The 22,279-nt window shown below is 47.1% G+C and overlaps 1 protein-coding gene across 3 annotated transcripts in view; it reads left to right on the top strand.

Annotated features, from left to right (window-relative positions):
- The window catches only part of Prag1 (PEAK1 related, kinase-activating pseudokinase 1), a 55,649-nt gene extending 38,400 nt beyond the window's left edge, over nucleotides 1-17,249 (top strand). For all 3 annotated transcript variants that reach the window (XM_057752921.1, XM_057752922.1, XM_057752923.1), the window contains exons 5-6: nucleotides 8,916-9,673; nucleotides 15,739-17,249. In XM_057752921.1, coding sequence (XP_057608904.1) covers nucleotides 8,916-9,673; nucleotides 15,739-16,875 — 1,895 coding nt within the window. In that variant the 3' untranslated portion in view covers nucleotides 16,876-17,249. The remainder of the gene's footprint in view (nucleotides 1-8,915; nucleotides 9,674-15,738) is intronic.
- Nucleotides 17,250-22,279: the final 5,030 nt, after the last annotated feature.

The following is a 22,279-nucleotide window of genomic DNA, read 5'->3' as shown; positions in this document are numbered from 1 at the left end:
TCTGTAGCTGTTCTGGACTCATATCTCCTTCCTTTTCCCATCCCACTGTGCAAAATTTCAATGAGGCAGATTATTCCCTAAAGGCCTGGGTGTCTGAGCCCTGCTCCCATGCCAGCCAGTTCCCCTTCACTCTCTTGAAATGAGTTCTAAGAGGGTTATCCACAATGCACCCTGCCCTCAGCCACCACATGACTGGTCCATGAGAACTGGACTGAGGTGCTTCATCCTAAATCCTGATGTCTGTTCCCAGAGCTGGGAAAGATAAGATTAAAATATGCATGACACATGGGTGGATGGGCTAATACAGGAAGTCAGGTTGCACCTGAACACTAGAGCTTCTAGAATGAGTATGGAGGGAGGGTTTCAGAAAAGCCTTTTTTGAAAAGACGGGTATGGTTAGATAAGAGGACGTAGGAGAGGAGGAACAAGGATTTTCCAGGGTGCTAAACCAGTCAAGAGGAGCTAATGGCTCAGGGGAGCATTGCATCCTGGGAAAAGGAGAGCAACTTGATGTGCTATTCTGAGCATGCTGGGAAAGCAGAACAGCTTGATGTGCTATTCTGGGTGCAGGTAAGGGGAACTGTGCTGCGGGAGCTGAGTGCAGCGCATTCAGAAGCTGTAGAGTAGGGCACAGAGAGCCACCTGCAACTTGTGAGGACAGGGGTGGCACCCAGTAAAGGCATTTTTCTCAAGTTAATTTCTGAATAGCAGGAGTCAAAATGCATTTATTCCCATGGTCATTGCTTTAGCACAAGTGAGATATTCAGTGCGCAAGACCCTTCAAACGTAGGTTCCTCCCCAGCCAGGTGTGCTGGCCCTTCCTGTAGTGGGTTCTGCTCTTTCATATGGGTCTGCATCAGGGCTGAGTTTTGAAACTGACAAGAGAAACCCTTCATTCTGCCTCTCACCACAGCTCAGGTCCACTCGCTTTCAAATCCTTTTGTTTTGTTTGTTTGTTTTGTTTTTGATATAAGATTTCTTTGTGTAGCCCTGGCTGTCCTGGGACTCACTGGTAGATCAGATTGGCCTCAGACCCAGAGATCCACCTGCCTCTACCTCCCGAGTGCTGGGATTGAAGGATTGGGCCAACACTGCCAGCTTGCCCTCAGGTTCTTATCTGCGTTTATCTCACAACGGGAACACTTGTGTGTCGTAACTTCTTGACATTTAGAACAGACAGCGAGGCAGCCAATCAGAAGGGACGAGGCATCTGTTCAAGCTGAAGTTGTGTGAAATGAGAATTAGTGTCAGCCTCTCTGGAGTCTTAAGGACAGTCAAAAGAAATCATTGGGTTCTGCGTTTCTCTGCAGCAAGAACTCGCTGGCGAAGCAATGCATCTCGCTGGGCTTTTGCATCCATGATGTGGCCTGTGTTAAGGAAAAAGTCATTCGAGACTATTCCATCACAGCAGTAGCTTATGGAAAGTTGTTAGGAATTTGTCACAGTTGGTGGCCAAAATTAGAGATCTTCTGTCCAGGTTCCATAGCAAAAGAAATATTTTAATTTAAATTTTATAAGAATATAAATGTGCCTGGTGGTGGCACACACCTCTAATCTCAGCGTTTGAAGGCAGAGGCTGGTGGATCTTTGAGTTGAAGGCCAGCCTGGTCTACAGAGTGAGTTCCAAGCAGTCAGGGACACACAGAGAGACCCTTTCTAGAAAAAAACCAACCCCTCCCCATATATATATTTCAAACCCGTTAAATTTTTTTAAGTAGGAGATTGTCTAAATTCTAAAGTAACAAAATGGTATTTTTATATCATTGTAAAATTTTCCACTTTCTACCTTTATCAGATCTTGTATCCCTCCTAGTACATCTGTTAGGACATTTTGTCTGTGTGGGCAGTGTGCTAAGCAGACACCTGAGTAGGACAGAGTGGTCTCAGCAGCTGGAAGGACAAATGCGGTTGTAGTGGGGTCTGTTGTGGAGAGCCGGTGGGTGGCCGTGAGGGGGACATCATCAGCTAAAATGGCCAGCTTATGCTCGAAGTGGCTGGGCGCGCCAAGTCATCCTTTGCAATGTGATTGGAATCCAGGCCAGCCTCCTGTAAAGAGAGGCTGACTCAAAACAACGACAAAACCCCAAATAAACACAGACTTACTGTCATATTATGATCACTTCCCTCTTTTAACTGAGTGATTCAACAGACGAAGGTTAGAATTTGCTGTTGAAAAGAGGCAGCCAGCATCGGCAACAGAACAGGGCAGAGAGCTCTACCCATGCAGGGGACGGTAGAACCTCACCCGATACAAGAGCCAGATGCACTGCTGATTCTTATTTTATAGCTAGCAAGCCAGAGCTAGAGCAACGTAACTAAACACCGTAGCATCAATCAGTTTGTTTTCCTCCTCAGCAATGCCGATAGGTTTTAAAATAATGCGTGCATATGTGTGGGGTGGGGGTGTTTGTGTACATGCCCTGTCATTCGTTTGGCAGCTGTTTCTCACCAGCTATGGGCTGGGTATGACTCCAGATGCTGAAGACCCAGAAATGACTGCCAGTCCCTTTCTTCAGAGGGCACGTGGCTAGTTCCACACATGCAGTAAGCGCTGTGGCAAAAGAACAAGCCAGGAAGGGGGTGGGGAGGGGTAGGAATGCCTGTCAAGGCAAGAGACAGGAAGTCCACAAAGATTAGACTGTAGTCAGAAAGAGTGACAGCGTGACCTTCAGCAGGCCCTTGACCCCCTCCCGACAGTCTCCTCCAGCTCTGCAGAAGAGGTCACGTTTTTCAAAAAGATCCTCTGGCAACTGTCTACCTAAACTGAATGTATGGTATGCTCTATTAGAGTAGATAGGCTTATTAGATCACTTGATCTTAAATCCATAGATTCAGTGCAATATATTATATAAGTAACTGTCCTAACACCGTATATACCCCCAACCCATCAGGAACTGAGTCGGGCACTCTGTCCTTGAAGATGTTACTGAAGGGCAGGGGTTTGTCCCCGAGGAAAATATATTCTGTTTAAATACTCTCTTTCAGTATCCTGAGCTACCCTGTCAGGAAAGAGGCTTTATCTTAAATGGTTTTCTTTAAATTGAGTCTTAAACTATTACTTTAATAAGCTCGTATGTAAGTGTCTATGATTAAATATCAACCAAGGCAGGGAAATAAGCGGTGAAAGTTCTCTCTCCCGACACCCCATCCCGTTTTCTACTTCATTATGAATCTCTCGGGTGTCCTAAAATTCACATGTATACATCCTTGTATTTGAAGTCTTTCAGTCAGAACCTTTAGTGTAACTCAGTTTTTAAAGTCGATATATATATATATATATATATATATATATATATTTCATTGTGACCTTCATTTAAACCCCTCACTTACAAATACTTGTTCAAGCTGTTCTGTTAGAAAACTAAATTGGGATCTTGGGGAGATTTGGTTAGAATATCTGAGATTAATTCTTAGAAGAAATGGAGTTGATGCGTTAACATGTGGATGTACTTCGAGTAGTCATCCTCAGCTTGTCCTCTGAAAATGTCAGCTTACCTTTCTCCGAACAATGAAAAGTGATTTGAATGAAATTTCAGTTTAACTACCCAAGGAGAAAGCCTCATTGGCTGTGTCACGGCAAGAGGCAAAAGGCCCCCCGACTCCAGAGCCCCAGCGGGGCACTGGCTGGCATAGGAGACTTGGGAACTGTCTTCCAAACTGAGACCTTTCACTCCCTGCAGATCATATTGTCGCTTGCAGGGATGATCGGACAGTCCGGAGAGATTCCTCCCAAATGCCACATTTTCCATCCAGCTGCAGAACGCTAATAACATGCTTCCAACTCGAGCCACGTTTATCTTCCTGGAAAAGCCAGGCGTTCCTCTGAAAGGACGGCTCTGCTTTGTCCCTTTACTTTGACATGTAATGAGGAGCCTCTTCAGATTCTGGAACCAAATGAGAAGTTTTACAACTTCCCTTTGGAAAACTGCGAGGCTAGAGAACCCCTGAGCCCCTACCTTACCCATTGTTTGGCAGAAACCTCCCTGACTGCTTCTTCGTGCCTGCCAAGGTGCCAACACAGGTGGTTTGGCTGTACCTTCCTCATCTCTAATGAGGGATCAAACTGCCCCAGGGTCTGGGCAGAGTTTTTCCCACTTGAATTCGTTTTTAATGTCTCACATTTAGTAGATGCTTAAGAAACAGTTGCCCCGCACCGCGCCCCTGTGTCTGTGCTCTGTGCGCTGGCACCCAGTTCGCGAGCTTCGGGCAAGGGGGCTGGAGGTTAAAATACACAAACACAGACAGAGAGACAGCGACATGGGTCATCCTTGAATTCCCCAAGAATGCCCCCTTTATTGTGTTCAGGGGCAGATTATATAGAGATAGCCACGCCCCAGCCAAACCCACCAGAAACCACTCTCCTGCCATCAGGAACTCCTGAAGGTCTCGTGCTCAGAGTGGCTATAGGCACTCAGATCAGGGGATTACAAGAAATTCAGGATCTGGGGTCTCACTGCTCCCAACACATTAACTGATGAGCGAGAAATTTCTATGGCTGTTTGCCTGGCTATACTTGGTTGTCAAGGGTCAATCTGTAGAATATTTCAAGTTTTGCACGCAAGCATGCGCATGCGCTCACACGCACACACGCACCCACACACTCATTCAGTTGGCTTTTTCTCAACCATGTTTAGGATAGAGACTAACATACATGTGCAGAGCTTGGAGATCTTGGGAGGGACTGTGCCTCTGCCTCAATGCTTGCTCCAGCCTGGCTACAGGCAGAGAATGGTGCAGAGAAGAGCTGAATGATGCTCACTTGTGGCTTCAAACAGGGCTGACCACTTCCTCCGTAAGCCCAGCTCTGTTTTGGCTGTAGAGACAGTGGAAGTACCTATTAAACCCAGCAAGAAGAGAGGACTATCATAAGGTAGACCTCACGCTGCCACATTTGAACTTTTGCCCTGCCTTCTGAGTGGGGACTAACCTGTTTTTCCCAACCGTTGAAATCCTGACTCCTCTTTGCTTCTAAATATAAAGATATCAAACCCGTATACATCCTCCGTCTGCCTTCGGGAGACCCACCCAGCATGCCACAGGTGGTGCTGGAGCCTTCTCTCGTCAGAAGCATGCACACTGAAAGGGTGCTAGGTGTTCCTCTCTAACTGGGTATGCTGTGTGTGGCACTGGAGACTGGAAGGAAAACTTGAGAAATGGTATTCAGAACCCTTAGTCTTAGTTCACATGCAAAGTTACTCAGCTGGGAATTTAGCTCAACATTAGAGCATTTGCCTAGTTCCGAGAAATCTTTCTTAGCCTTTCCTGCTGTTCACTGTAGTCAAAATTTGGAGACAGCTGCCTAATGCCACATATATAGTAGTAGGCTATAGTAGAATTCTTTCTGGCCATTGGCCAAAGTCATTCAGGTTGTCTTTTTAGGCCTGGACCAATGGCTTACCTGTGAATTACGAAAGCATTTTGGGTGTCAGGAGAGGCATGTCTTCTTCGGGCTTTGCTAAGTGCAGCCTGTAGCGGCTGCTGTAAATAGAAACTTAGTCCAACACAGCATCGAAGGCTGTTCGCTCCAGGGCAGTGCTGAAGAATGGTTCTCTAAGAAAGAATCAGGAAAATGTCAGAGTCACCCCGGAGTGACAGCGCCATCAAATGCTAGAAAAGTCGGTTCTGCGTAGAAGGTCACAGTTTGGCATCCGTTTCCAGGTAGCTCGAGTCTATCCACACTGGAGATACGATAGGAGCTTGGGGTGTCTACAGCTGCCTTCTCACTGCCCTGTGGGTTCATATTCCTGGCTGCAGAGGTACAGGCATGTGCATATGTGTGTGCATATGTGTAAAGATCAGAGGACAGACTCAAGTGTCATCCACATTTCGTTGTTGTTGTTTGAAGGTTTAAGGCATAGTCTCATTGACCTGAAATTGACCAAATAGTCTAGATGGACAAGCCCTGGAGAGTCTGCCTGTCTCCCCTCCTCAAGAGGAATTTCAAACTTGTACCACTGTGCCTTTCTTTTTACACGGGTTCAGGAGCTCAAAGGCAGGTCTCTTTACCACCTACGCTGTCTCTCCAGATGCATATGTTTTTAAAAAAATGAAAATCTTTACCTGTGTATATAATGCTCAGTTGGATACATGAAGTCTACACTTCAAGTGAGTCAATCATCACTGATAAGCTTTGTGTGACTTCATGCTTTTCCCTCTGCTGGGCAGGTGTCCGATGCAGGAGCATTTCTGCATTGCCTCCCTCTATTAGCTGGAACATCATGGTAAACATTCACAGCATCTAAGAAATTAAATGCATTTGACCAGTCTATATGCTAATCCTTGGAGCTGCTTCTGAATACCCAGACTCCTTACCAGGGTTCCCCAAGCAACTATAGACTTTGGATCAGATCAAAACTTCCCACCAACGCAGTTCCTACAGGATTGCCATGGGAACACAGAACAGGGTTGGTCATTCTTCCTCTCAGCGGCCTGAAAATGGTGCATGGGACCTGTAACTGACATTTTGATTCTCCTTGGCCATCTAGGAAGGTGTGTGGGATGGACTAGGGTGCCCCCATTGTTCCTCATTGGAAAGGTGACCAGCCTCCAGTGTAGGGACTAGAAATGGAGAGAGGAATGACGGAAGCAAGAGAGCCATCTGCCTAGAGATTGTTTTGGGGTTTCTGGGGTGACTTTCAGACAAAATGCATGTTCAGGAAGGTTGAAATTACAGATCATTACTGGTAGAATTCCAAATGGCACAATTCTATCTATCTATCTATCTATCTATCTATCTATCTATCTATCTATCTATCTTCCTTCTTCTTCACCTTCTTCTCCTTCTCTTCCTCCTCCTCCTTCTTCTTTTTAAATGGGGGTGACTCAGCTGGATATGACTAGTTTATTCCTGCCATTTGCCCTCAATCCCAAGTAGAAGCAAGTAAAGGGACATGTTGGTAACATCCAGACAGTTGACATTAAAGATGAGGACAAAAGCAGTCAAGCTTGGGAAATTAGAACAGAGCTTAAGGAGCAGATGGCCATAGACAATGCCTTGGGGGCAGTCCCGCTGGCATCTTGAACTTGGGATGGAAAAGGAACCCTGTCTCTGGGCCTCTGACCCTGGAGGCACTGATTTGGGCCCTAACCGAGTGTTCAGATTTCCCTCCACTTCCAGCCCTTGTCCCGGTGGTAATACACTGGCTGTTTTCTGGTACCCAAGAGGCAAAGAGATGAGGACATAGATGTATCTAAAAGCACTTGCCTTCTTGCTCCTGAGCCCAAGGATCCACTCACTAGCAGAGGCTTTCTGGGCTCAGGGAGCCTCATAGGCAGGTATCATGTCCCTGGCTTTTTTAATCCAGGATATGAGGAAACAACCCTCCTCCGCCCTCCACTTCTCCTGCTAGCGCTGAGAGGAAATGAATCATCTGTAAACTTTGTCCCCATTCCTGACCCAGTCCATGGGAGCAGAGGCACTTTCCTGGGGAGCCTGGGACAGGAGACCCAAGGACATCAGGTTTGCAGAGCTGGCTGGTTCTGGATCACTGTCTGCTGAGACTACAAGGGGAGAATTCCCAGACACGGAAGGCCTGCTGGTCCTCACTGTGCCTCTCTCACTTGTTATTAACCTGAGACTCCTGGAAGAAACATAAATCATTCACTTGGCCTTGCTGGCAGGAACACCCAACGCTCCCTCCCTAACTGAACCTGCCTGTCGTTAGCTGAGCAGGGCCAGGTGGGAAGGACAGCTGCTGTGACCCTGATAAGCTGTGTGTGTGTATGACCAACCAGGAACCAAGAGCAAAAGCCACTTCAGGCTGGAAGAGGACAAGGAGGGCCGTGTGCCACCCCCCGTGTCTTGCTGTTTGGTTTTCTTTTTTTGTCTTGAGATAGGGCCTTGTGTAGCCCTGGCTAGCCTTGATTGAACTCAATATGCAATTAAAAATGATTTTGAATTTCTGATCTTTCTGATGTCTAAACTTTCTGCAGACTTGCCATTCTTTGACACCAGGAAGGTATTTGTGAAATCCCAAAGAGATCTTTAAGTGTTTGCTATGCTGTGTAAGCCTGGAGACCTGGCTTCCAGAGCCCATGTTAAAATGTGTGTGTGTGTATGTGTGTGTGTGTATCAGGTGTGACAACACACCACCTATGATTCCGGTACCGGGGAAACAGATATAGTGTCATCCCTAGGGCTTGTTGCCCAGCTTGCTGGCCTCATGGGTAAGCCTCCTGCCAACCAGAGACCCTTTCTCAAAGAACAGGTTGGATGGCACCTGAGAAATGACATCCAAGGTTGACCTCTGGATTCCACATTCATACACACACGTGTATTTGTGCATACATGTATAAACACACATGCGCACATCACAGAAACACATACATCAAAGATGGGGAAGAGCCACGTTTACTCCCGTAGATAATATGTCCTTAAACCTGACTTTTCAGGAAGTGGACTCAAGTCACGAAAGTCACGTGCATTCAGGTTTACTGTTGCTGTAGCAGCGTGGTGGGCAAAGCTTTACAATCACCTGAGTGTCTATCAAGAAACTGCTAGTTAGATCATGATACTTACTGCCAATAATACATTATGACACCACTATTCAGAAGAATGAAGTAGGTGAACTCTACCCAAGGAAAGAAAAGCAGTGTTCCAACAAACGGATGCTGTTTGCACCCACGCATGCAGATTTATTTGGGTTTTTAGAACAATGCGTGAGAAATTGCTGACAGAGAAGGCCTCTGATCAAAGGTACTTGGTGCTAAGGGAAAAAGCACGAGGGAGACTTAACTGTCAGTCTGTACCATTCGTGGTGTTTGCATTTTGCCCACTGTGCATCCACCGTTCGAAGAAATAGAAAAGGAGTACAATAAAATGATTGCTTTGACCAATTAAGAAAAAAATCCTACAGCACCTGGGTCAGTGGCATTGGTCTCTAACCTGATGATTTTTCTTCTTGTTCTTTTTTTAGGTCCATCATATGAGCCCGCCCACTCACCCACCATCAGTGGGAAAAAACTCTTTGCTCCTGTCCCTTTTCCGTCCGGCTCCACCGAGGATGTGTCCCCCAGTGGTCCCGCACAGCCTCCTCCTCTGCCCCAGAAAAGGATAGTAAGCCGTGCAGCCTCATCCCCTGATGGCTTCTTCTGGACCCAGGGCTCCCCTAAGCCACGAATGGCAAGCCCCAAGCTGAACCTAAGCCACTCGGATACCAATGTTTGTGTCCACGATGAACCTCCTTTTAGCTATTCCTTAAACTCTGGAGACCATCCCCACCCTGTCTTCTCCTCTTCTGAGCCTCTGGAGAAAGCTTTCAAAGGCAGTGCCCCCTGGGGTCCAGCTCTGGGGCTGGCAGGCAGCAAAGGGAACTGTGGGAGCCCCAGTCTCCCATGCCGAGCGGCCACCTCCACTTCCTCTTCCCAGCTCAGCGTGTCCAGCCAGGCCTCCTCCGGCAGCACCCAGCTCCAGCTGCACAGCCTCCTGAGTAGCATCAGCAGCAAGGAGGGCACCTACGCCAAGCTGGGGGGTCTCTACACACAGTCGCTGGCCCGCTTAGTGACCAAGTGTGAAGACCTCTTCATGGGTGGCCAGAAGAAAGAACTGCGCTTCAATGAGAATAACTGGTCGCTCTTCAAGCTGACGTGCAACAAGCCTTGTTGTGACTCGGGGGATGCGATTTACTACTGCGCCACCTGCTCTGAGGACCCTGGCAGCACCTATGCTGTGAAAGTAGGTACCACCCCCGCCCCTCCCATTCTGTGCTCTGACTAGCCGATCCAGGCCCGTCATTCCACCTCTCCAAGGTCTTGGAAGTGTAGATAAGCAAGCTGCCTTTTGTACTTGGTACTTGGTGCTTTCGCTGCCAGCCTGGCCCTCCTGGCCCTGGGAAGCAGCGCCGTGAGATTCTTAGCATGAGTATAAGATGTGGACAGTGCTCTTAGGGTTGTGATCCAGTTGCAATAAGAAAAGAGCTTTTAGTGCAGCAAAGTCAAATATTCTGCGGGTTTTTACTCTCTGCTAGGTATTTCCCAAAGATCTGAAGATAGAGGTGTGGACATGAGATTCCTTGTGGAGTTTATAATCCGGTAAAAGAAATGAATCGTTAAGGTGCCTGCTCTCGAGCGTTGGAGACAGGAGCATTAGACTTAGACATTGTCCTGAACCGTGTAAGTGATGGTAACATTTGCTCAGTATTTACTGTTACAGTTAGACTCTTGACTGGTGGATTAGTTACCAATGCCACTGGAGTGAATCTTAAGATTTTTCTTTGGAGAAACTTGTGATACCACCAGAAAAGACAGATCGAGAGCCCTGGCGAGTAAGTTCTGGGGGGTTCTGCACACTTAGAAGCCACCCCTCTATAAAGAGGGTACAGGGACAGCTACTAGAAAGCTCCTGGTAGTTATACAGTTAACAGGGTCACAGAAGACATGAATCAGATCGTGGCTAAGAGAGTAAGCACTGATAGCGAGAAAATACTGCCAGGCCTGGTGATCCTATCTACTCAGGAGGCTGAAGTAGGAGGATTTAAAGTTCACAGCCTGCCTGGGCTACACAGAGCCCACGGCCTGGGCTCAAGGCCAATCTGCATAAGTCAACCAGACTGTCTTACGATAAAAAAGGAGTTTGAGGGTATAATTCAGTAGTAAAGTGCTTGCTTAGTGTATGTAGGGGCACTGCTTAATCACCGAGCCCACAGGAAATGAAGAGAGAGGAGGGAGGGAAGGGGAGGAAGAAGGTAACTGTCCCAAGGGAGCTTCTATGGTATTAGTTCTTGGACTTCATTGGCACTTCATGTCTGAACCTAGAAGCTGCCTTCTTGGTAAACTTAATTTCATGTCCCACCCCCACGCCCCAACTGAAGTTAAAAGAAAAGGGCCCATAGTTTCTTTTTCTGTTAGGATAGCTGTATCCAGTAAATTTACTTCTTGACTTACGCTGAAGCTCTGTCCCCAAGAGCTTATAAGTTGCAAGATGTGGGAAGTTGAAAATGCAATCTAATGTCTGGCTCAGCAGCTCAGCCAGCATGGTGTCACCATTGTTTCCTACTGTGACGAGAAATGTTTCTTCCTGCCACTGCCCCAACCCAAGGAAGAGTCTCCCTGCATCTTGCCAACCGAGGGAAAGCACAATTCACAACCGTGAAGCACAATTGCTACTGAATTTGTCTTTCTGCCTGGGCACCATCGCAAAGTAGAGCAGACAGTCATATTTGTAACTATTTGCAATTGGGGAGCATCTGAAGGGAAAAGGGTGACTGGGAAGAGATCTGAGCAAGATGAACTGAATGCCCCTATGTTGCCATGCGGGCTCCCTGAGTGGAGAGGTTGGACAGACGTTTAAAGGTCCATGAATGTGAGAACTTGGTATGTGACATGTCCTCCAGACCGTGATCCTGTCTTGTGCTCATGAGCTTCCGTTACTGTCACCTCGCTTCCTCATGCTGAACCTGGAAGTGTCATGTAAACGGAGACTGTGCATTGGTTTCCTGGCCGCCTAGACCTCAATAATCACATAGAAACTACATTAATTACAACACTGTTTGGCCAGTGGCTCAGGCCTATTCCTAGCTAGCTCTTGCTTCTTAAATTAATGCATTTCTATTCATCTGTGAATCGCCACGAGGCTGTGGCTTACCAGTAAGGTTCTGATGTCCTTCTCCTTCGGCAGCTACATGGCATCTGCTGACTCTACCTTCTTTCTCCCTGCATTCAGTTTAGTTTTCTGCCTAGCTGTATTCTGCCCTGTCACAGGCCAAAGCAGATTCTTTATTAACCGATGGTAATAAAACATATTCATAGCATACAGAAGGGAATCCCACATCAGTCTCATGCAGTCTTGAAGAAAGTCTTTAATTCAAAGAAAGTGATGGGATTACACGGCAAGAACCAAGGGAGAGGCTAGCACCAAGTTCAAACCTTGGGCAGAGACTCTTTCCCTACCTATAAGTGATTGTGCCAAGTAGCTTGAAATCTACAGCCAATGTTCCCCAATACATAGCAAAAAGTTCAGCCTCCCCAGAGGATGGCAGAAGCAAGTGTTACCCCTTATTGCATTAGGAGTTTAAACCTGAAGGAATCTTAAAGATTATCCTTGATCTCCAATGGGGATAGGATCCCAGAGGGTTCCTATTTTGACTCTCCTGGAGAAGTGGTTGTTCATTGAACTACCTGTAAAACAAAGTTTGGAGAACAGTATCACATACGCATGAGACGATCCTGTAATTGGGAAAGGCATTATGACTTTGTAAGTGTGCCTGGTGTGGCGGTGGGGGGCAGGGAGCTGCAAGCATCATTTGGCACGTGCAGCTGTTCCACTTCATTAGCTCTGCAGTCTAGACGGAATACAGTCATCTGAGAGCCCAGGGGAGGGGGAGCTGGGCTCCTTCCCAGCCGCCTGTGTGTGTGTGTGTGTGCGCGCGCGCGCGCACATGCGCGCGCGCGTCCCTGAGCTCAGTTCATCTATGCATGTTAAGCAGGGAGCTGACATTGAAATCAAATGCAGCATTGCTCCTGAATCCCCGTGAACAATGGCAGACAGGCACCTGCTTGCACCTGACTCTGGAACCTCCAATCACAGGCTCATTGACCTGCAACATCAAGACATAAACCGGCTCTTTGAGCTTGACTCCCTGAATATGTGGCGGAGAGAAGAAGAAAAATCACAAGTTCTTCAGAGTTGGGGGTTGAAACTGTTTCTCAGCCATGTAGAGATACAGTTCATCATTAGGGACCAATGAGGCTGTGGATCTTTTATCTTTTATTTCTCTTTATTTATTTATATATTGCTTAACAGACATGACCTAGTCTGGATTTTCACCCATCAATGAGGCTCAAAGCTTAAGGCACAACAAAGTTTGCAATCTGAGCCGATCCCAAGGTCTTTGGAAAGTTCCAGAGCTAAGGACAGGGTCCCCTGGATGAGTTGGGTGGCAGAGGAAGGGATGAAGATTGCTGTCACTTCTCCATTTTTCAGCCTTCATCTCACGCTGTAGGATGCTGGGAGGTTGCACTGGTTATCTCTTCCTAGAGCAACTCACTCCAGTGGAGGGGGTGGTTGTGGTGTGGGCCTTTCTTGAGGCCCTGCTCACTGATTTTGTAAGGCATCCAGCCAGTTACTATTTACCATGCTCCTTCATTTACATCTCTGTGCAAAATGTCAGTGGCTCAGCTGGGGCTCCAGGCCCCCGTGTGTGCTGGACTGGAGCCTTTTATACCCTGAAGGAAAGAAAGCTTTGGAAGCCCATCCCAGGCCTTGGCAGCTGCTCCATTAAGGGTTGTAGAGAACTTGCAAACCAGCTCTGGATAGCTCTGCCCTACCACATGGCTACAGATATAATGGCAGGAGCGGTCACCATAGCAACCCTTTCATTGCAGGCTCACCATGGGCCAGGCTTAGTGCCCAAAGCCATACCTGTATCATTTAAGCTAATCCTCAGGAGCCTCCACTGTCCCAGTTAAAAGCACAAAGAAAACAGAATGAGAGATAAATGTCGCCGATTCTCAGCATCGTCGCTTCCATACATGTAGCATAATCTGCCCGTTGAAATTCATTTTGTAACCCACAGATCAATACTCCAACCATTTTCCCATCCTTTGCGGACATATGCAGGGCAGAAGACAATGGGGGATGGCCCAGTGTGCGTGTTTCCAGCAGATGGGGCTTTAGAACACACTCAGCATCTGCTCACTGCTCCAACCGAAAACATGTGTTCTTTTTTGAGGATACTCCGCACCTCCCTTTTTCACTATTTTTATACTTTGCATTGTTGGGTTTGTTCATGAGTTTGATATTTAACCCCCTCCTCCTCGAGTGTAGTGCTAGGGGATTGTTAAGTGTTCCTACACAGGGAGCCCGTGATGGGACTTACTGAGAATATAGGGGTTACGTAGTGTGTTAGCTGTGCGTTCACTGTTGACAATATAGATTAAATAAGGCCACTCTAAGCAGATATGTGCACAAGAGTCACACATCAGTTATTGTGTTATAACAGCCATCAGTTATTGAAAAATACGGTGACAAGAACCATTGAAACCTTGCCCTGTATTTATTGGAGCCTGCATTGTTCCATATTTTTCGATTCCGTATTTGAAGCTTCTCAAGAGATCCACAACCGCTTTAGAAAAGAATCGCCTGTGACTTGTCGAAGGTTGCTGAGTTGACATTTAAACCCACCTCTCCTTCTTCCCAAAGCTTGGGCATTTGGCTTAGAGAACGCTTCCCAGGGGCCTGGTCAGGTAGTTTCAACTCCCAAAGCCACAGTTTCCCCTCTGTTCGAGCACCTACTTGTGGGATTTAAGGAGCCATCTCGTGAGAGCCGCATGGGTGACGCGGTGCCCAACACATGCAAGGGTCCAATGTGTATGTGCTGTGGACGCAGAGTGACATCCTCTACCTGTCCTCCGAGAGCTTGACAGACAGTGGCTGGGCAGTCACTGAGTGTTATAGGCAAGGCTTTCTCAGGGACCTGTCCCCACAAATTTCTGTTCTTTTAAAAGCGTTCCAAGGCCAAAGAGCTGACTCAGCCAGTGGAACCATTTGCTGTGCAAGCCTCAACGTGAGTCTGAGTCCCAGAACTCACTGTGGTAGGAACCAATCAGGAGAAGTTGTCCCTTGATACCCTCCACCTCTCCCACACTCCACGGCTCATGTTCACGCACAGCGTCCCCCTCTCCTTACACACACATATCATCTTCATAATAAAAATGATAAATAGTGTTGCACTTAATAAATAAAAGGATTCCAGGGGAATGTCATTTAAAAGCGGTATGGCTGGGTATGTTGCAATAAGATCCCGAGGCAAGCTCCTTTACGTGAATTCCAAATCGATTTTATTAGTATAATAGGGAACAATGTCTGGGTAGACATACTTCCCTTTTATTGCAAGTCTTCCTCCACAATGAAGAGATTAGTGCATTAATGTGTTACCCACTCCCTGGTTAGCTTTGTTAAAGAAAAAAAAAAACTTTATTCAGAGACTGAATGAACTCTTTGATTCAGAATTCCATGCTGTATGGTTTATATGGCTGCAATAGAAATAAATGGCATGAGAGGTCTATGCAACGGAACTTCAGGAAGTCCTGTGTCAGTTCATAAACACCATTGTGATCAGCCCTCGTCTTCTGGCTCTGGCTTGGGGCAGAGTACAGCTTCCTGCACAGCAGCTACCCAGTCAGCCCTTAAGTCCTTTCAGAGAGCAGGCTTTACATATCTACCTAGATCTAGGAAGCAAGGCGATTTGGAGAACGTGGCCAAGTCCTAAAGGTGCGGGAATACCCTGGTTGCTGAAATCCCCTACAGCCCCACCCTGCTTTCACACGAAAGGATGGGGAGTCAGCCTGAGTATGTGGAAACTGCTCTGCTTTGTTGAGGCTCCATCCTGGCCACTCGGTGGACGAGAGCCATCTTTCTCTTGTTCCACAGTGCTGCTGAAGCAACACGGGGTTGGATTATTTTCTTCTGTGGACCACACTTCCAGTGTGGCAGAAAGAAATAGAGGAAAGAGGAAGGGAGGGGGGGAGGGAGAAAAGGAGGGGGAAGAGAGAGATAAGAGAAAATGCTGCTTAAATTGAAGTCTCAGAAATACTGTCATATATTTCTTCCATATTTTTCTAAAATTTGAATGCTTTTGAACTAACTCTTAAGTCTTGGTGAGCCCTTTGAGTGATTTTTTTTTAAATGTATGATGTGACGTAACGAGTTGTCCACCTCTTGGTATGATACTGAATAGCCTGGCATTTGTTTCAGAGAACCACGGATCCCATTCCTCACCTCATTTTTCCATCTCTCCACAGATCTGCAAAACCCCGGAACCCAAATCAGCATCATACTGTAGCCCGTCTGTGCCCGTGCACTTCAACATCCAACAAGACTGCGGCCACTTTGTGGCCTCTGTGCCCTCCAGCATGCTCGCTTCCCCCGACACATCCAGCAAGGACCCTGCTGTTGCTGCACCCTCGCATTCCCCTGCCCAGGAACAGGACTGCGTGGTTGTCATCACCCGGGAGGTGCCGCACCAGACGGCCTCCGACTTCGTGCGGGACTCTACGGCCAGCCATCGGGCAGAGCCTGAGGTTTACGAGCGACGGGTGTGCTTCCTGCTTCTGCAGCTCTGCAATGGGCTGGAGCATCTGAAGGAGCACGGGATCATCCACCGGGACCTGTGTTTGGAGAACCTGCTGCTGGCGCACTGCAGCCCGCAGGGTTCCCCGGGACCCTCTGCCACTCCCACCGCGCCCACCACCACCACCACCACCACAACCACCACATCCCGGTACCCCTCAGCCACGCCAACAGCCACCACTGCATGCCAGGGAGGACCTGGTGAGAAGCACCTGCCCCGACTCATCATCAGCAACTTCCTGAAGGCCAAGCAGAAGCCAGGAGGCACCACCAACCTGCAACAGAAGAAGAGCCAGGCCCGGCTGGCCCCCGAGATCGTGTCTGCCTCCCAGTACCGCAAGTTTGATGAGTTCCAGACGGGCATCCTCATCTATGAGCTGCTCCACCAGCCCAACCCATTCGAGGTGCGGGCCCAGCTGCGGGAGCGCGATTACCGGCGGGAGGACCTACCCCCGCTACCCACACTGTCTCTCTACTCTCCAGGCCTACAGCAGCTGGCTCACCTGCTGCTCGAGGCCGACCCCATCAAGCGCATCCGCATAGGTGAGGCTAAACGGGTGCTGCAGTGTCTGCTGTGGGGGCCCCGGCGGGAGCTGGTGGAACAGCCGTGCACCTCGGAGGAGGTGTTGTGTAGCACTCTGCACAACTGGATCGACATGAAGCGAGCCCTGATGATGATGAAGTTTGCAGAGAAGGCAGTGGACCGGAGGCGGGGTGTGGAGCTGGAGGACTGGCTCTGCTGCCAGTACCTGGCCTCGGCAGAGCCGGGGGCCCTCCTACAGTCCCTGAAGCTCCTGCAGCTTCTCTGAGCCTCCAGTCAGGTGCTTCCACCGCCACTTTCCACACCCGCCCCATGCCCTTTCCTTGCCTGCATCCGGGTAACCCTGGGAAATGGTACAAATGACTGTCGCCCTTGGATGTAATATTTTTATATACATATACATATATAATATAAATATGAAAGATCGAGGATGTCATTTCACATACGCCAGCCCCCTCTCCTCACAGAGCCCCCATCCCTCCACCGTCACCACCTCTGTAATTATGTACAGTCCTAGCTTTGCCCAAGGTCTTGAGGACAGTTTCCCTGACAGAATGAAGCTTAGATTCCTGCCTCAATATCCCATTATGGAGTCTCCTCTCCCTTTTGCAAATTGTTATTTAAAAAACAACCTCCACAATAAAAAAGAAAGAAAGAAAAAGTCTTACAGAATTATTATTCTTAGTATTGGTATTATTAGTATTTTAGATTGAGTCACAAGCAAAGCCCTTTTACCTCCGTGCACTATACTCATTGATGAGTAGAATCTCTTATTCACTGCAGAGGCAGCAGAGGAGTGAACTGGCTGGCACCGCCCCTGTCTTGCATCTCTCACCAGGTATAGCGCAATCCACAGAAATCTGGGTGTGTTAGTGTGGGTCAATGTTTCTTGTTTCTCTTCCCACCCAGCAGGCTGCAAGGAAGAAAACTTGGGTGGGATCCCAGGTGTTTGAAATTTAACCCTACTGCTGCTCCAAACACATCGCCCGTTTGCCAAATCTGTCACCATTGTATCTCTGAGAGACCTGGCTGCAAACAAAATCCACCAGCCGAGTTCAAAGGAAAGACTCTTATAGTCTTCTTAGAAAGTGTGTGGGTCATTAAAAGAAACAAAAGCAAGCACAGGACACAGGATGTGCACTGGAGGTGTTTGCTGTGGGGCTTCTGCAAGCAGAGATGGAAGGGTAGAATTTCCTGGTGCATCTGTTTCCTACCTGCCATCCCCAGGCTCATCTGACCGCCAGGGAGCTTGGATGATGCCACTAACAGCGCCTGTCTCCCCAGGCAGGAAGAAGGAAGGGGTGCCAAGGAGCAAGCAGCACACTTCTCTGCCAGACAAGACCAGTGCAAGGATGTAATCTGGGGTCTAGCTGCCAGTGGGAGATCTCCATTCTAAACCCACTTGTGAATATTTTGCTTTAGAAGAAAAAAAATTCATTGAACAGCTGACCACAGTAATCCCAGAACTTGAGAGGCAGAGATAATTGGATCTCCCTGAGCTGGAGGCCAGTCTGATCTACATAGCAAATTCCAGGTAAGCCTGGGCTACCTAGTGAAGGCCTGTCTACAAAACTCAGCAAACTCATTTAATTTACATCAGTGCTTGTTATGTACTGAAGCTAATATTATTGGTATATCTTTTCTTTTAATGCACAGAGTTAAGAGGCAGTGGATCTAATTAAGAGAATTAGAATCTAATTAGGAGAGTTAGGTCTTTCCTAAAACCAGATGCACACACTGATGACTTCAAGAGAAGTATCTCCCAGGCCCTTGTGTTTCTGCCTGAGGATCATCTCCCAGCTACCAAACCCACTGGTTTTTCGTTTCTTGTTAATGACTCTGACAGTTTTTAAGTACACATAAAGACCGTAATAGTACAGATGTCTGGGAGATCTGGGGGTGTGCTTAGCAGCCCAGCAGCCTGTCCCTTTTTACACTTTTACTTCGCTGCCTTGGCAGCTCCATCCTCTGACACCATGTAAACACATCCATTTTCCCCTCCCATCAGCGATGGAAGAAGCACGGGGCATCTTTATATTTTTCATTGAGGAAAGAACTGGCTCAAACCAGCTCTCACTATGTCCATGGAAGGTCTTGGAACTTAGGACTGATTCTCTGCAGGATCTGTCTAAACGGATGGAGCCATGTTTGCCTGCTATGATTTGTTGCTGGGAATTTTTCAGGCAAAACCTTGGTCCTTGATGCTGTCTTTTGTTTTCTGGTCCTTTCTCTCTTGAAATAAGTAATCAATGGAGAAGGAAGAAAGGAGCATTCTGCCCGGGAGCTATAGGGTCAGCTGGAAGCACAAATGTTTCTGGAGGCATGTTTCTAATCTATGAGTTAATTGGACCTTTTTAATGTGCCACCCACCTTAGGCAAAGAAAAGAGTTGAATTTGTGAAAATGATTTTAGTAACCAAATAAAGAGGGAAGGGGAGGATGTGAAAGAAACAGTGGCAACAAATTCTACTTGAGAGGAATGAGACCAATTAAACTTACTTTTGGACTGCTCACCAGCCTCGCCTAGAAGAAGAAAGCCCCCTCTGGCAGAATTCTGTCTCGTGTAATTTTAAGGAACTATTCACCAGGGGGAGTGAACCTTTGCCCAGCCCTTAGTTCTAGAGGGAATTTGTCTAGGATCCTTCATTTGAAGACATGGAATAATTAATATCCTAGTAGCTGTTTTGAAAGGGAAAGAAAGAAAAGGCATTTTTCTAAAACAGGGCAATTTCTTATAACCACCATGGACAAAGCCTAAGTGTGTGGGGTTCAAGCCTCTTCCCATCAAGGCAAGTCCCTGGAGTCGTTGTGACATCCAGCTACAAAGAGCAGTTTGGTGAATAGCTTCAGGCATGCTACATTCAGAGGGTCGATAAATAAAAATAAAAATGGTCTTGTTTATTCTGAATTCACCTGGATGTGCTGCTTCGTCTTGCCTGAAGCTCCTGCTCTAAACCCAACCAGAAGCAACAGTTTTTTGTCGTAGGGCTATAGAACAGAAATACTCAGGGTATGAGGACTTGGTACAGCACCTGGCTGGTTAACACTTCCTCTAGGGCTAAGGGTGCAGTTTGGTGCTTAATGCAAGAGGACGAGCTTAAGTATTATGAGGTCCTTGGTTCATCATAAATTATTTTTTAAAATACAACGAACCACAGATTTTAAAAACACTTCTTCTGTGAGCTCACCTCCCTCTTTCCTCTTGGCCTGAAAACTACTGGTATTTTTCTTCTCGAGTTCTGAGTCAGGTCACCCCCATATCCTTTGCACATATGTAATTTTTGTTGTTTGTGGGCCTTTCCTAGTTTTGTGCTAAGGCGTGGAATCGTTTTCTCTTTACCCAAATTCTTTCTGTAGGAGTTCCGCTGCCTCACAGCTGAATCCCGAACACCCCTGCCAAAAGCAAGACAGACACTTGGGGGGTTGTTTGTTTATCATAACACATGGCTCAGCTCTAAAAAGCCCAGCTCTGTAGAGAGCTCCAGTTACCACTTTATATAACACTTATTGGTTTCCAAGAGCCAAGGGTTGGAGACAACTCGTGTGATGTACACATGCACACAAAATATTGTGAACATTTGGAAGAGCGCACATACATGTTACTTCAATGACTTCTCTGAAATCTGTGCTTTAACAGCTTTGCCAATGGAGCGGGGGAGGTGGCTCAGTGGGTGCAGTACTCACTAGAAGAACATTAAAACCTGAATTTGGGTCTCTACCAACAGAGTAAAAGCCAGCCAGGCCAGCACACATTGCTAACCCCAGTGTTTGGTGGGGCGAAATAAGCCAATCCCAAGGACTCGCTTGCCAACCGGTCTAGATAAAATGGTAAGCTACAGATTCCTTGAAGCAATAATCCTTAGGAGAAGACAGCAAATGTCAACCTAGATCTATCCTCCTCACATATGTCCACAGATGAGCACCCCCCCCAATACACATACCAAAACATACACTTACAAGACAGTAAGCTAGCCAAACCCTCTTCCCTCTGCTGCCATCTTTTTTTTTTTTTTTTTTTTTTTGGAGTTTTCGAGACAGGGTTTCTCTGTAGCTTCTGGTTCCGGTCCTGGAACTAGCTCTTGTAGACCAGGCTGGCCTCGAACTCACAGAGATCCGCCTGCCTCTGCCTCCCGAGTGCTGGGATTAAAGGCGTGCGCCACCACCGCCCGGCTCCTCTGCTGCCATCTAAGAATCTTTCAAGATCTAAAGATAAACCTGGTACAACTCACTAAAAGCAGTAGGTTTCTGATTTTCTTTCTGGCTGTCCTGGAACTAGCTCTTGTAGACCAATCTGGCCTCAAACTCACAGAGATCCGCCTGTCTCTGCCTCCCGAGTGCTGGGATTAAAGGTGTGCATCACCAACACCTGGCTTTCTTGCTGTTTTTAGTAAAGGGTGATGGGAATAAAATTGATTCAGCAGAGCCCCAAATGTGGGGCCGTGGAGAATCAGTCAATTGGTAAAGTGCTTGCCACCTGACAAGTGCAAGCATGAGAATTTGAGTTTGATTCCCCAGAATCCATCTTATAAAAGACCAAAAGAAAAAGCCGGCACACTGAGGAACCTTTCCCCTTGAAAGGGTACCGTCATTTTAAATCTTTTTATATATGTGTATCATGTATATGTATTTCTTAGGGAGCTTCTACAGTAGTAAATTTCCATGTGGTTTTCACAAAAGTCTTTAGTGTTAGCTCTTCCTCCCCATATTGACACTACATACTAGCACATAAAAACCCAAGTACCAGGAATTATCCCTTTTTCAGCTGTTGGACAGTAATGGTCCCAAAGACAAAAACACCACCAACAACAACAACCAATATAGGTGGTTGTCATTGATCTTGGTTATCATCCAGAACTAGCAGTAAGACTTTATTGCTGAAGAAACCACACCTTGAATTACAAACCATATAGAAATTAGGTGAATACTGATCTGGGAGTTTCATCCCTAGTGACTAGCTTTCATGATGCCAGAAGATGCTGTTATGGAATGAGAGAAGAAAAGTACTCACCAGTCTTAGCCAGCTAGAAGCCCTATGAGCTACAATGATGACTGTCCTGGCAAGTATTTAGTCAGGTTTGAACTCATATAGGTCACAACCGCGATGAGTTCATATATACAACTGCCTGGAGAGTCTAGAAAACATCATTCTTAGCTGGGCGGTGGTGGCGCACGCCTTTAATCCCAGCACTCGGGTGGCAGAGGCAGGTGGATCTCTGTGAGTTCGAGGCCAGCCTGGTCTAGTTCCAGCTAGTTCCAGGACAGGAACCAAAAGCTACGGAGAAACCCTGTCTCGAAAATCAAAAAAAAAAAAAATCGTTCTTTGTAGTCACCCACCGGCGCAATCATGGAATTAGTTGGTGGTAACCAACCAGTGTCTGATTGGGCTTAAGGCCTGCTCCACAATATGGAACCAATAGCTGGCACCGTTTTCAAGGCCAAGAACCTGAGACTAGATGGACCATGAGACCTAGGGGCGAACCCTAGAATTTATTCTGCTAAATGGGCTTAATATTGAAACAACTCCTAATGACTTATTGCTTCACCCATCGATTAGTACATCTCTGGATATAACCAGAGAAACTTCTACTTGCAGTAGATAGTAATTAATTCAGAGACCCACAATTGGTCAGCATGCAGAGAATAAGAGACTGCAAAGTGCTTAGCCCTAAGTGA

The sequence above is a fragment of the Chionomys nivalis genome, chromosome 20 (assembly GCF_950005125.1).
Source record: "Chionomys nivalis chromosome 20, mChiNiv1.1, whole genome shotgun sequence".
NCBI lineage: Eukaryota > Metazoa > Chordata > Mammalia > Rodentia > Cricetidae > Chionomys > Chionomys nivalis.
The sequence above is the reverse complement of the archived record's forward strand: the minus strand, read 5'-3'. Positions and strand labels throughout refer to the sequence as shown.